This window comes from Coregonus clupeaformis, chromosome 9 (genome assembly GCF_020615455.1).
Source record: "Coregonus clupeaformis isolate EN_2021a chromosome 9, ASM2061545v1, whole genome shotgun sequence".
NCBI classification, from domain to species: Eukaryota; Metazoa; Chordata; class Actinopteri; order Salmoniformes; family Salmonidae; genus Coregonus; species Coregonus clupeaformis.
This window is the reverse complement of record NC_059200.1, coordinates 14,794,537-14,808,791: the sequence shown is the minus strand read 5'-3', so window position 1 is coordinate 14,808,791 and position 14,255 is coordinate 14,794,537. Positions and strand designations below refer to the sequence as shown.

Genomic DNA, 14,255 nt, shown 5'->3' with positions numbered 1-14,255 from the left:
CTTTATGAGGAATTGGAAAACCTCCCTGGTCTTTGTAGTTGAATCTGTGTTTGAAATTCACTGCTCGACTGAGGGACCTTACAGATAATTGTATGTGTGGGGTACAGAGATGAGGTAGTCATTCAAAAATCATGTTAAACACTATTATTGCATACAGAGTGAGTCCATGCATCTTATTATGTGACTTGTTAAGTAATGTTTACTCCTGAACTTATTTTGGCTTGCCATAGTGAAGGGGTTGAATACTAATTGACTCAAGACATTTCAGCTTTTCATTTTTAATTACTTTGTAAACATGCAAAAAAAAAAAAAATAATAATCCACTTTGACATTATGGGGTATTGTGTGTAGGCCAGTGACAAGAAATCTCAATTTAATCAATTTTAAATTCAAGCTGTAACACAACAAAATGTGGAAAAAGTCAAGGGGTGTGAATACTTTCTGAAGGCACTGTATATGTTTCTATGGACAGTAGTAGTCTAATGACCCCATTAGGTCTTCCTGGATAAAATAAGGTTAAATAAAATGTGCTAGATAACCCAAAAGGGACACAGAGACACAGTAGAGGAGAGCTACATACCTGGAGAGAACCAGTAGACCAGACACAGAGACACAGTAGAGGAGAGCTACATACCTGGAGTGAACCAGTAGACCAGACACAGAGACACAGTAGAGGAGAGCTACATACCTGGAGAGAACCAGTAGACCAGACACAGAGACACAGTAGAGTAGAGATGATAGCACATGATCCTCCAGCGGTAGGCTGGTAAAGGCTCCAGGGGGTACATCCACACAGCGCTGCTGGTCCGAGGTGCTCAGACTGGGGATAAAGATAAGACCAAACCCCTGAGGGTGTCAGAGAGACCCATCAATAAACATCTCTTCACAGTGTGGCTCTGAAAAGTCTCTAAATGTCTAAAACGCTCCCTGCTTTTCCCTTCCCTTCCCGCCCCGCCCCAGACCCCAGACCCCTGCCTCTCTTTTCTTCCCTCTTGCTCTCTCTCTTGCTCTCTCTCTCTCTCTCTCTCTCTCTCTCTCTCTCTCTGCTCTCGCTCTCATTCTTTCTCCTCTCTCTCTCTCTCTCTCTCTCTCTCTCTCTCTCTCTCTCTCTCTCTCTCTCTCTCTCTCTCTCTCTCTCTCTCTCTCTCTCTCTCTCTCTCTCTCTCTCTCTCTCTCTCTCTCTCTGCTCTCGCTCTCTCTCTCTCTCTCTCTCTCTCTCTCTCTCTCTCTCTCTCTCTCTCTCTCTCTCTCTCTCTCTCTCTCTCTCTCTCTCTCTCTCTCTCTCTCTCTCTCTCTCTCTCTCTCTCTCCAGGCAATGGGAGTTGGAGTTCCTTTTCCTGTTTCCTCTTCATGTGAGGATGGGAGGAAAGAAAGGTCTGAACAGAACAATGTCATGACTTTAATTACCATTCCTAGGCTGCATCCCGAATAGCACCCTATCCCCTATTTAGTGCACTACGTTGGACCATAGGGCCCTGGTCAAAAAAAGTGCACTACATAGGGAATAGGGTGCTATTCGGAACGTATACCTAAAAGCCCCTTGGGGAGGGTCCTTAGAACAGTCCTACAGAATAATAGTCTGTTAGGGAGTGTCTATTAGAGACCAGAAACATCCTTAGATACAGAAGTTTATATACTGAACAAAAATATAAAACGCAGCGTGCAACAATTTCAACGATTTTACTGAGTTACAGTTCGTATAAGGAAATCAGTCAATTGAAATAAATAAATTAGGCCCTAATCTATTGATTTCACATGACTGGGAATGCAGATGTGCATCTGCTGGTCACAGATACCTTAAAAAAAAAAAGGTAGAGTTGTGGATCAGAAAACCAGTCAGTATCTGGTGTGACCACCATTTGCTTCATGCAGCGTGACCTTGTCATAGAGTTGATCAGGTTGTTGATTGTGGCCTGTTGAATGTTGTTCCCCTCCTCTTCAATGGCTAGGCGAAGTTGCTGGATATTGGTGGGAACTGGAATACGCTGTCGTTCATGTCGATCCAGAGCATCCAAAACATGCTCAATGGGTTACATGTCTGGTGAGTATGCAGGCTATGGAAGAACTGGGACATTCTTCCAGGAATTGTGTATCTTTGTGCATTCAAATTGCCATCGATAAAATGCAATTGTGTTCGTTGTCTGTAGTTTATGCCTGTCCATACCATAACCCCACCGCCACCATGGGGCACTCTGTTCACAACGTTGACATCAGCAAACCGCTCACCCACACGACGCCATACACGTGGTCTGCGGTTGTGAGGCCGGTTGGACATACTGCCAAATTCTCTAAAACGACGAAGGCGGCTTATGGTAGAGAAATGAACATTAAATTATCTGGCAACAGCTTTGGTGGACATTCCTGCAGTCAGCATGCCAATTGCATTCTCCCTCAAAATGTTTGGCATCTGTGGCATTGTGTTGTGTGGCCTTCTATTGTCCCCAGCACAAGGTGTACCTGTGTAATGATCATGCTGTTTAATCAGCTTCTTGATATGCCACACCTGTCAGGTGGATCAATTATCTTGGTAAAGGAGAAATGCTCACAAATAGGGATGTAAACAAATTTGTGCACAACATTTGAGAGAAATAAGCCTTTTGTGCATATGGAAAATTTCTGGGATCTTTTATTTCAGCTCATGAAACATGGGACTGTTATGTGTGACATGTTTTTCTTTCTCCCAATCTTCCTCAGAGTGGTTGTTCTGTTTGTGTGTTCTGGTTATTAGAGTTCAATGTGTCAAATCGGAGGGCCTGTTGTCTGGACCTATGGCAGTCTCTATGGGGGTGCCACAGGGTTCAATTCTTGGGCCGACTCTTTTCTCAGTGTATATCAATGATGTCGCTCTTGCTGCTGGTGACTCTCAGATCCACCTCTACGCAGACGACACCATTTTGTATACATCTGGCCCTTCATTGGACACTGTGTTAACAAACCTCCAAACGAGCTTCAATGCCATACACCACTCCTTCAGCTAGCCTCCAACTGCTCTTAAACACTAGTAAAACTAAATGCATGCTCTTCAATCGAACGCTGCTGGCACCTGCCCACCCGACTAGAATCACTACTCTCGATGGGTCTGACCTAGAGTATGTGGACAACTACAAATACCTAGGTGTCTGGTTAGACTGTAAACTCTCCTTCCAGACTCACATTAAGCATCTCCAATCCAAATTTAAATCTAGAATCTGCTTCCTATTTCGCAACAAAGCCTCCTTCACTCATGCTGCCAAACATGCCCTCGTAAAACGGACTATTCTACCGATCCTTGACTTCGGCGATGTCATTTATAAAATAGCCTCCAACACTCTACTCAGCAAATTGGATGTAGTCTATCACAGTGCCATCCGTTTTGTCACCTAAGCCCCATATACTACCCATCATTGTGACCTCTTGTTGGCTGGTCCTCACTACATGTTCGTCGTCAAACCCACTGGCTCCAGGCCATCTATAAATCACTGCTTGGCAAATCCCCGCCTTATCTTAGCTCATTGGTTACCATAGCAACACCCACCCGTAGTATGCGCTCCAGCAGGTATATCTCACTGGTCATCCCCAAAGCCAACACCTCCTTTGGCCGCCATTCTTTCCAGTTCTCTGCTGCCAATGACTGGAACGAATTGCAAAAATCTCTGAAGCTGGAGACTCTTATCTCCCTCACTAACTTTAAGCATCAGTTGTCAGAGCAGCTTACCGATCACTGCACCTGTACACAGCCCATCTGAAATTAGCCCACCCAACTACCTCATCCCCATATTGTTATTTATTTTGCTCATTTGCACCCCAGTATCTCTATTTGCACATCATCTCTTACACATCTATCATTCCAGTGTTAGTACTAATTGTAATTATTTTTGCACTATGGCCTATTTATTGCCTTACCTCCATAACTTGCTACATTTGAACACACTGTATATATATTTTCTGTTGTATTTTTTACTTTGTGTTTTGTTTTACCCCATATGTAACTCTGTGTTGTTGTTTTTATCGCACTGCTTTGCTTTATCTTGGCCAGGTCACAGTTGTAAATGAGAACTTTCCCAAAATGCTGTGCAGCAGGATGACACATAACATAACATAACAAAGTGCAGTTGCAAAAAAACATTAGTAGGGCCTTAAAATACGTTTACATTTTTTACCTAATTCTAAATGTCTCATTTTGTTTTTCCAGGTTTTGGATTTCCCCCAGTTTTTTCACACTTTTTTAAATTGAAAAACCCTCAAATTAGATTTTCTGTGTTAACAGCATCAGAGGTTTGGGAAAAATCAAAGAAACTCCATTATTATGGTGGGAGATAATAATACGGTTTTAAATACCTCAGTGGACCGTAAATGAAATCACACTACAAACTATAACCCTCATGCACTTAAGGAAATCACAAATATTATGGGTATATTGGAACTAGTGGGTATATGGAGGTTTAAATATCCTGACCTAGTGAGATATACATGGGGGAGGCTCAATCAAGCTAGTCGTCTTGATTACTTTCATATGTCATTCTCACTGGCACCAAAAGTTTAAAAAGTGTTGATAGGGGACGGAATGCGGTCGGACCATATACAGTGGGGAAAAAAAGTATTTAGTCAGCCACCAATTGTGCAAGTTCTCCCACTTAAAAATATGAGAGAGGCCTGTAATTTTCATCATATGTACACGTCAACTATGACAGAGAAAATGAGAAAAAAAAATCCAGAAAATCACATTGTAGGATTTTTAATGAATTTATTTGCAAATTATGGTGGAAAATAAGTATTTGGTCAATAACAAAAGTTTCTCAATACTTTGTTATATACCCTTTGTTATCAATGACACAGGTCAAACGTTTTCTGTAAGTCTTCACAAGGTTTTCACACACTGTTGCTGGTATTTTGGCCCATTCCTCCATGCAGATCTCCTCTAGAGCAGTGATGTTTTGGGGCTGTCGCTGGGCAATACGGACTTTCAACTCCCGCCAAAGATTTTCTATGGGGTTGAGATCTGGAGACTGGCTAGGCCACTCCAGGACCTTGAAATGCTTCTTACGAAGCCACTCCTTCGTTGCCCGGGCGGTGTGTTTGGGATCATTGTCATGCTGAAAGACCCAGCCAAGTTTCATCTTCAATGCTCTTGCTGATGGAAGGAGGTTTTCACTCAAAATCTCACGATACATGGCCCCATTCATTCTTTCCTTTACACGGATCAGTCGTCCTGGTCCCTTTGCAGAAAAACAGCCCCAAAGCATGATGTTTCCACCCCCATGCTTCACAGTAGGTATGGTGTTCTTTGGATGCAACTCAGCATTCTTTGTCCTCCAAACACGACGAGTTGAGTTTTTACCAAAAAGTTATATTTTGGTTTCATCTGACATTCTCCCAATCCTCTTCTGGATCATCCAAATGCACTCTAGCAAACTTCAGATGGGTCTGGACATGTACTGGCTTAAGCAGGGGAACACGTCTGGCACTGCAGGATTTGAGTCCCTGGCAGCGTAGTGTGTTACTGATGGTAGGCTTTGTTACTTTGGTCCCAGCTCTCTGCAGGTCATTCACTAGGTCCCCCCGTGTGGTTCTGGGATTTTTGCTCACTGTTCTTGTGATCATTTTGACCCCACAGGGTGAGATCTTGCGTAGAGCCCCAGATCGAGGGAGATTATCAGTGGTCTTGTATGTCTTCCATTTCCTAATAATTGCTCCCACAGTTGATTTCTTCAAACCAAGCTGCTTACCTATTGCAGATTCAGTCTTCCCAGCCTGGTGCAGGTCTACAATTTTGTTTCTGGTGTCCTTTGACAGCTCTTTGGTCTTGGCCATAGTGGAGTTTGGAGTGTGACTGTTTGAGGTTGTGGACAGGTGTCTTTTATACTGATAACAAGTTCAAACAGGTGCCATTAATACAGGTAACGAGTGGAGGACAGAGGAGCCTCTTAAAGAAGAAGTTACAGGTCTGTGAGAGCCAGAAATCTTGCTTGTTTGTAGGTGATGTGATGTCACGAGAGGCTGTGTCCTGGAGGGACGTTACATCCCCCTGAGGTGGCTGCAAACCCAGACAGCTATGGCTCCATCTGCTGGTATGGTCGGGAACTCCACCCCTCTATGGCCAATCTTCCCACGCAGCTGAAACAAATCAGGAGCTGATGAGCTGAAGGTTTGTGAAAGGGAAGAGACACACTGAGGGAGTGTGTGGGGGGTGAAGAGACACAGTCTCCAACCTGGGCTCTCTGGAGGACAAGAGTGCTGCACGTCCACTTCCATGAGGAATATAAGGATTTGGAGATACTTACCTTTGGGAAATACTCACCTTTGGATATATGCACCTGTGGAAATACGTGAGAGACATTTGGAAGGACGTTTTGCTGGGTTGGCCACTAGCTGCAACGTGGAATACAGTAAGACTGGGGAAAAGTTATTTGAGCGAGGGAGAGTTATGATTTTGGATGTGGAAGAGACATCCCTGAACTGTTAACCCTTAAAGAGCCACCAGAGAACAGAATTTTGTTATATTTTCGTTAATTTCCCAAGACCTATAATAAAATCCTTGTTTTGTTTGAACCTTGTCTCCTTGCACTACTTGAGCAACCCCGCTGAAAGCTGTGTAGCCTCTCGTGACGTCACAGATGGTGGAGAATACAGGCAACGCTCAAGCGTTAATAGTGCATGTCAGAGGAGGATACCGAAGGTTTGATCACCCAGTTTTCCAAGTTGGCCGTAGGCTCCCCGCCGACTGAAATGGAGGACATATTGAAAGCCCTTGTTGCTGGCCAGCAAGCCCAGATGCAAGCAAACGTGGCTCTCTTGGAGGAGCAAAAGAAAGCCAACCTTCTGAAGGCAGAGGAATTGCAGTTGCAGAGACAGAGGGTGGTCCAAAATACCCGCCCAATAAAGGCAAGTGACTTTATATCTAAGATGGGAGCTACCGATGACATTGAGGCATACCTGCATGCATTTGAGGCCACGGCCACTAGGGAAGCCTGGCCCAAGCAACAGTGGGTTGGTCTGTTAGCCCCCCTTTCTAACCGGGAATCGCTGAATGCTGTCCGGGACCTGGGCCCTGACCAGGTTACTGACTATGATGCCCTGAAGTCTGAGATCCTCAGCAGATATGGACTCACAAAGTTTGGTATGGCCCAGCGCTTTCACGGCTGGACCTTCCAACCAGACCAACCTCCTCGGGCGCAGATGCATGAACTTGTCCGAATCGCAAGGAAATGGCTGGATCCGCAGAGGAATACAGCAGCGGCGGTGGTGGAGGCCGTTGTGGTGGATCGTTACCTACGCGCCCCTGCCTTATGAGGCAAAACGGTTCATCAGTCAACAGGCCTTGACCACGGCTGATCTGACCGTGGAAGCTGTGGAAAAGTACCAGGCCACAGCGGAGATGCTGAATGCTTCCCGAAAAGACCCCAGGAGTGCGGCCCCACCACAAAGGGGGAAGAACCCGTCCAAAGGACCCCAAGGTCTCGAACCCAGCCACGTCAGGACTTATCCCGGCTCCAGGGGGAGCCAGAAACCAGGCGGGTCCAAGAAGAGTACACCAGGAGGGGGAAACTCGACAGTGTTACCGGTGTGGGGAGATGGGACATATCTCCTGGCAGTGTGGGAAACCAGCCGATGAACCTATGCCCACTGCGGAGTCCTCCAGCTCAGCACCCACACACCGTTTTGCCTCGCTCTTGGGAGTCGTAGATGGCGGCCCAGATCGACCCCCCCACCTGCCCGGTAACTGTGAATCACCATGATGTGGAGGCCTTACTGGATTCTGGTAGCCGGGCCACCCTGGTGCGTAAGGATTTGGTGGGCCCAACGTGTCTGACCCCGGGGAAAGTCCTCCCAGTTTCCTGTGTCCATGGGGACACCAGAGAATACCCCATTACTGAACTTACAATGACCAGCACACGGGGAACCATACACACGACGGCGGGGGTGGTTGATTCCCTCCCCGTCCCTGTCCTAATTGGACGAGACTGCCCAGCCTTTTACCCACTCTGGAGAGAGTCTCAGGAGAGGATAACCCGAGTACCTCGGAAACGGAGAGGCAAGACTCATCCTGGGAAGGCTCCGGTGCAATCCTCCGAGTTACTCACTCCCGCCCGGGCTCTGATAGGGATGGCAGGTGCCCAGACCGACACAGAGACGGAGCTACAGAATCTGGACAAAGAACTGTCTGGTCTGAAGGGGACCGCTGAGAGGTATCGTTTGTTAAAGCAACAGTTAGACATGAAGACAGAAGAGTTAGATATCCTCCAGGCTAAACTCCAACAGAGCTCCTTCCCTAAGCAACAGGAGGAGCTGGAGAGGCTGCGCAGGACCATCGAGAGTGTGAGGAGACCCTGCGCAGTAGTAAGGAGGTCCAGAAGAAGGCAGAGGAGAAGTACAAGGTGTTGGAGAACAAGATGAAGAATGCGGAGGCAGAGAGAGAGAAGGAACTGAAAGCTGCTCAACAGAAGCTAAACTCTGCTAAAACCAAGGCTGATGCGTTCAGTAAGAAACTCAAGGAGAGACAACAGGAGGCTGAGTCCCTGGTCCTAGAGTTGGAGGAGTTGAAGAGAGAGCAGTCTGGCAAGCACCACGGCAATGCGGACGTCCTCTCCCGGCGTGATGCCTTCTTCGCTGCCTTTACCCCGACGAGGACGTCGGTCCCGAGGAGGGGGATGTGTGATGTCACGAGAGGCTGTGTCCTGGAGGGACGTTACATCCCCCTGAGGTGGCTGCAAACCCAGACAGCTATGGCTCCATCTGCTGGTATGGTCGGGAACTCCACCCCTCTATGGCCAATCTTCCCACGCAGCTGAAACAAATCAGGAGCTGATGAGCTGAAGGTTTGTGAAAGGGAAGAGACACACTGAGGGAGTGTGTGGGGGGTGAAGAGACACAGTCTCCAACCTGGGCTCTCTGGAGGACAAGAGTGCTGCACGTCCACTTCCATGAGGAATATAAGGATTTGGAGATACTTACCTTTGGGAAATACTCACCTTTGGATATATGCACCTGTGGAAATACGTGAGAGACATTTGGAAGGACGTTTTGCTGGGTTGGCCACTAGCTGCAACGTGGAATACAGTAAGACTGGGGAAAAGTTATTTGAGCGAGGGAGAGTTATGATTTTGGATGTGGAAGAGACATCCCTGAACTGTTAACCCTTAAAGAGCCACCAGAGAACAGAATTTTGTTATATTTTCGTTAATTTCCCAAGACCTATAATAAAATCCTTGTTTTGTTTGAACCTTGTCTCCTTGCACTACTTGAGCAACCCCGCTGAAAGCTGTGTAGCCTCTCGTGACGTCACAGTGACCAAATACTTATTTTCCACCATAATTTGCAAATAAATTCATTAAAAATCCTACAATGTGATTTTCTGGATTTTTTTTTCTCATTTTGTCTGTCATAGTTGACGTGTACCTATGATGAAAATTACAGGCCTCTCTCATCTTTTTAAGTGGGAGAACTTGCACAATTGGTGGCTGACTAAATACTTTTTTTCCCCACTGTAATAATTGGCATATACGTTACTCTTACAGAATTTCCACGTGGGTGAGGATATTGGAAATGTAATCACAGCCTATTGGATGACAACTTGTTTTTAACCAAGACAGAAGAGTTTATAAAGGACATTTTCCGACATAAAATAGGTACAGCAGATCCTTTTATTGTATGGGACACTTTTAAATGTGCCTTTAGAGGACATGCAGTTAAAAACTCATATTTAAAACAAAAGCAATTTAGGTCAAAAGAGTTCATTTTAACAAATGAAATAGAGGGACTAACGGTACAGATAGATAGCAATAAAAACTGTACCATAAAGGCACAGAATAAATTAGAGGAAAAACAAAAAGAACTGGAGGAACTTATTCAAGAAAGATTAAGTGTAATATATTAATAAACAATAAAGCGAACTGAGGGAAAATGCATCAAATTATTTTTTTATCTTCAACATAGAAATGCTACCACAAATGATTTACTGAAACTTGTTACAAATGACGGAGTCGCCGATGATTCACCAAACTATATTTTGAAAGCGGAAGCAAAGTCCTTTCAGTCTCCTCCATCTCCACTAACTGAAGCAAATTGTCAGGATTTTCTATTAATAATGTAAAATTAACAGCTGTACAGAAAGACTCATGTGAAGCCAAATTACAGAGGAGGAACTTCTTGATGCAATTAAGGCCTTTAAGTCTGGGAAAACTCCAGGGCTGGATGGCATACCAGTTGAGGTGTACAAAACATTTTTTGATGTACTCAAAGGACCGTTACTAGCATGTTTTAACCACTCCTATAAAAATGGTAGACTATCAGATACTCAACAAGAATGTTTGATTTCACTATTACTGAAACAGGACCCAGGTGGTCAATATAAAGCTCCAGTCCATTTAAAAAATTGGAGGCCCCTTACACTTCAGTGTTGTGATGCAAAAATTCTAGCAAAATGTATAGCGCATAGAATTAAAAAGGTATTGTCGGACATTATTCATTCTAATCAGACAGGTTTTTTACATGGACGATACATTGGAGATAATATAAGACAAGTACTGGAAACAATAGAACACTATGAAAAATCTGGGAAACCAGGCCTGCTATTCATAGCTGACTTTGAAAAGGCTTTTGATAAAGTATGACTGGAAATTATATGTAAATGCCTGGAATATTTCAATTTTGGAGAATCTCTTATACAATGGTATAAAGTTATGTATAGTAACCCTAGGTGTAAAATAGTAAATAATGGCTATTGCTCAGAACGTTTTGAACTGTCAAGAGGAGAAAAACAAGGTTGTCCACTATTGGCATATCCATTTATTACAGCCATCAAAATGTTAGCAATTAAAATCTGACTAAAGGCTTCAGTCATACAAAAGTTATACTTAAATCCGAGCTGGTTCTCTAGCAGATTTGTAACATATACGCTGGGAGTCAGGAAGCAAATGCAGAAGGTGAGTTTAATAAAGAAATGATACAGATGAACAAACATGGGAAGCGTACAGGCAGTATTGGAAACCAATACTGCCTGAAGACTGAGGCTACTGAGGGCTAAATAAAGGGAGAGTAATAAAGGGAGGGTGATGATGAAGTCCAGGTGTGCGTAACGACGGGGAGCAAGTGTGCGCAATGATGGTTGCCAGGTGTGCGTAATGTGGGTTGCCAGGTTAGTAGACTGGCGGAGTCGAGCACCGGAGCCGGAGATTGGGAGTAGGTGTGACAAGATTAGTAAGAATGTATCACCCTATGTTCAAGAATGGCCTTGTTACAGTGAGGGAAAAAAGTTTTTGATCCCCTGCTGATTTTGTATGTTTGCCCACTGACAAAGAAATGATCAGTCTATAATTTTAATGGTAGGTTTATTTGAACAGTGAGAGACAGAATAACAACAAAAAAATCCAGAAAAACGCATGTCAGAAATGTTATAAATTGATTTGCATTTTAATTAAGGAAATAAGTATTTGACCCCCTCTCAATCAGAAAGATTTCTGTCTCCCAGGTGTCTTTTATACAGGTAACGAGCTGAGAATAGGAGCACACTCTTAAAGGGAGTGCTCCTAATCTCAGTTTGTTACTGTATAAAAGACACCTGTCCACAGAAGCAATCAATCAATCAGATTCCAAACTCTCCACCATGGCTAAGACCAAAGAGCTCTCCAAGGATGTCAGGGACAAGATTGTAGACCTACACAAGGCTGGAATGGGCTACAAGACCATCGCCAAGCAGCTTGGTGAGAAGATGACAACAGTTGGTGCAATTATTCGCAAATGGAAGAAACACTAAATAACTGTCAATCTCCCTCGGTCTGGGGCTCCATGCAAGATCTCACCTCGTGGAGTTGCAATGATCATGAGAACGGTGAGGAATCAGCCCAGAACTACACGGGAGGATCTTGTCAATGATCTCAAGGCAGCTGGGACCATAGTCACCAAGAAAACAATTGGTAACACACTACGCCGTGAAAGACTGAAATCCTGCAGCGCCCGCAAGGTCCCCCTGCTCAAGAAAGCACATATACAGGCCCGTCTGAAGTTTGCCAATGAACATCTGAATGATTCAGAGGAGAACTGGGTGAAAGTGTTGTGGTCAGATGAGACCAAAATCGAGCTCTTTGGCATCAACTCAACTCGCCTGTCACGACTTCCGCCGAGGCTGCCCCTCCTCCTGGTTCGGGCAGGCTTCGGTGTTCGTCGTCACCAGAGTACTAGCTACTGCCGATCCCATTCTCATCACTCCACTTGTCATGTCTTGTCAATCACACACACCTGGTGCTCATTCCCCTAATTAGTATGTGTATAAGTGTTCCCTCTTTTCCCCTTGTCTTTGTGAGTGATTGTTTATTGTTAGAGCGAGGAACTCGGTTGAGCTACTCTTCTATTTGTACTTGCCAAGGTGGAATATTTTCCCTTGTTATAGTTTCGTTTTCACGCTGGGAGCGTTTGATTTATGTAAACGGAAGAAACTCTGGACTCCTTTATTCATACCTCGTCACATCGCCGTGTTTGGAGGAGGAGGAATGCTGCCTATGACCCCAAGAACACCATCCCCACCGTCAAACATGGAGGTGGAAACATTATGCGTTGGGGGTGTTTTTCTGCTAAGGGGACAGGACAACTTCACCACATCAAAGGGACGATGGACGGGGCCGTGTACCGTCAAATCTTGGGTGAGAACCTCCTTCCCTCAGCCAGGGCATTGAAAATGGGTCGTGGATGGGTATTCCAGCATGACAATGACCCAAAACACACGGCCAAAGCAACAAAGGAGTGGCTCAAGAAGAAGCACATTAAGGTCCTGGAGTGGCCTAGCCAGTCTCCAGACCTTAATCCCATAGAAAATCTGTGGAGGGAGCTGAAGGTTCGAGTTGCCAAACGTCAGCCTCGAAACCTTAATGACTTGGAGAAGATCTGCAAAGAGGAGTGGGACAAAATCCCTCCTGAGATGTGTGCAAACCTGGTGGCCAACTACAAGAAACGTCTGACCTCTGTGATTGCCAACAAGGGTTTTGCCACCAAGTACTAAATCATGTTTTGCAGAGGGGTCAAATACTTATTTCCCTCATTAAAATGCAAATCAATTTATAACATTTTTGACATGCGTTTTTCTGGATTTTTTGGTTGTTATTCTGTCTCTCACTGTTCAAATAAATCTACCATTAAAATTATAGACTGATCATGTCTTTGTCAGTGGGCAAACGTACAAAATCAGCAGGGGATCAAATACTTTTTTCCCTCACTGTACCTCTCACTTTCAGTTATTTGAAAATGAAATAATCTCCAAAATATTGCTATTTTTAAAACAAGCCATAGAAAGTTAAACTCAAATATACTAATTGATAAAATAAACAATATTTTTTGGAGATTATTGTTTTTAAATGGTATAATCTTTGTAAATGATATCATAAATAGGACTGGTGGAGTTATGTCACACATGCAGCTTACTAAAATATATCGAAGCGTCTGCTCCACACAAAATTACAACCAACTAATTGCAGCATTACCGCAAAAATGGAAGAGGCAAGTGGAAGGGGGAGGAAGTAAGGAACTTGCCTTGCATTAAAGATCAAAATTGGTTAAAGAAAATTGAGAGAAATAAAAAAGTATATCAGTTACGCTGGATTCAAAATTTTGAATTTTTCCATTTAAATGAATGTACAAAATTCTTGCAACCAATAGAATGTTATATACACTACCGTTCAAAAGTTTGGGGTCGCTTAGAAATGTCCTTGTTTTCCATGAAAACATACATGAAATGAGTTTTAATTTTACAATCTGTAGAACCTATGAGAATAGGAAGGTTCAGAACTTTTGTGAAACATCACAGCACAGTTGAAAAATATATGACAAATCAAAATCAAAACTGGAAGGTGTTCATAGATAGATGGGAGGTTGAATGGAGTTGAAGGTTGGGACTAATAACAACTAACAACAACAAGATAACTAATGTAAAGCATACTGTGTCCATAATAAGTATATAGGTTATAGGTTGAGAGTTTTTGTGAAAGAGCACAGTTAGAAAGATTTGGCATATAGAAGCAAACCGGATGGACATCATGAAAATGATCAGAGAGGTTGAGGGTAGAGGAAGTTCAGGAGTAAAAACAAACACAATATAATTATGGGTTGAGTGGAGCTGAAGGTTGGGACTAAAAATAACAAGATAACTCTTGTAAAATATACTGTGTCCGTAAAATGTATATAGTGGTCCTCTGTAGCTCAGCTGGTAGAGCACGGCGCTTGTAACGCCAAGGTAGTGGGTTCGATCCCCAGGACCACCCATACACAAAAATGTATGCACGCATGACTGT

The 14,255-nt window shown here is 44.0% G+C and overlaps 1 protein-coding gene across 2 annotated transcripts in view; it reads right to left on the bottom strand.

Moving 5' to 3' along the window:
- tek (TEK tyrosine kinase, endothelial) overlaps nt 1–916 on the bottom strand; it is a 76,980-nt gene extending 76,064 nt beyond the window's left edge. The window contains exon 1 of one of the 2 annotated variants that reach the window (XM_045222496.1): nt 689–916. In XM_045222496.1, the coding sequence (XP_045078431.1) occupies nt 689–788 (100 nt within the window). In that variant the 5' untranslated portion in view covers nt 789–916. Of the gene's footprint in view, nt 1–580; nt 635–688 lie in introns of those variants that run through there. The other variant, XM_041885276.2, reaches the window with a different exon arrangement.
- Nucleotides 917–14,255: the final 13,339 nt, after the last annotated feature.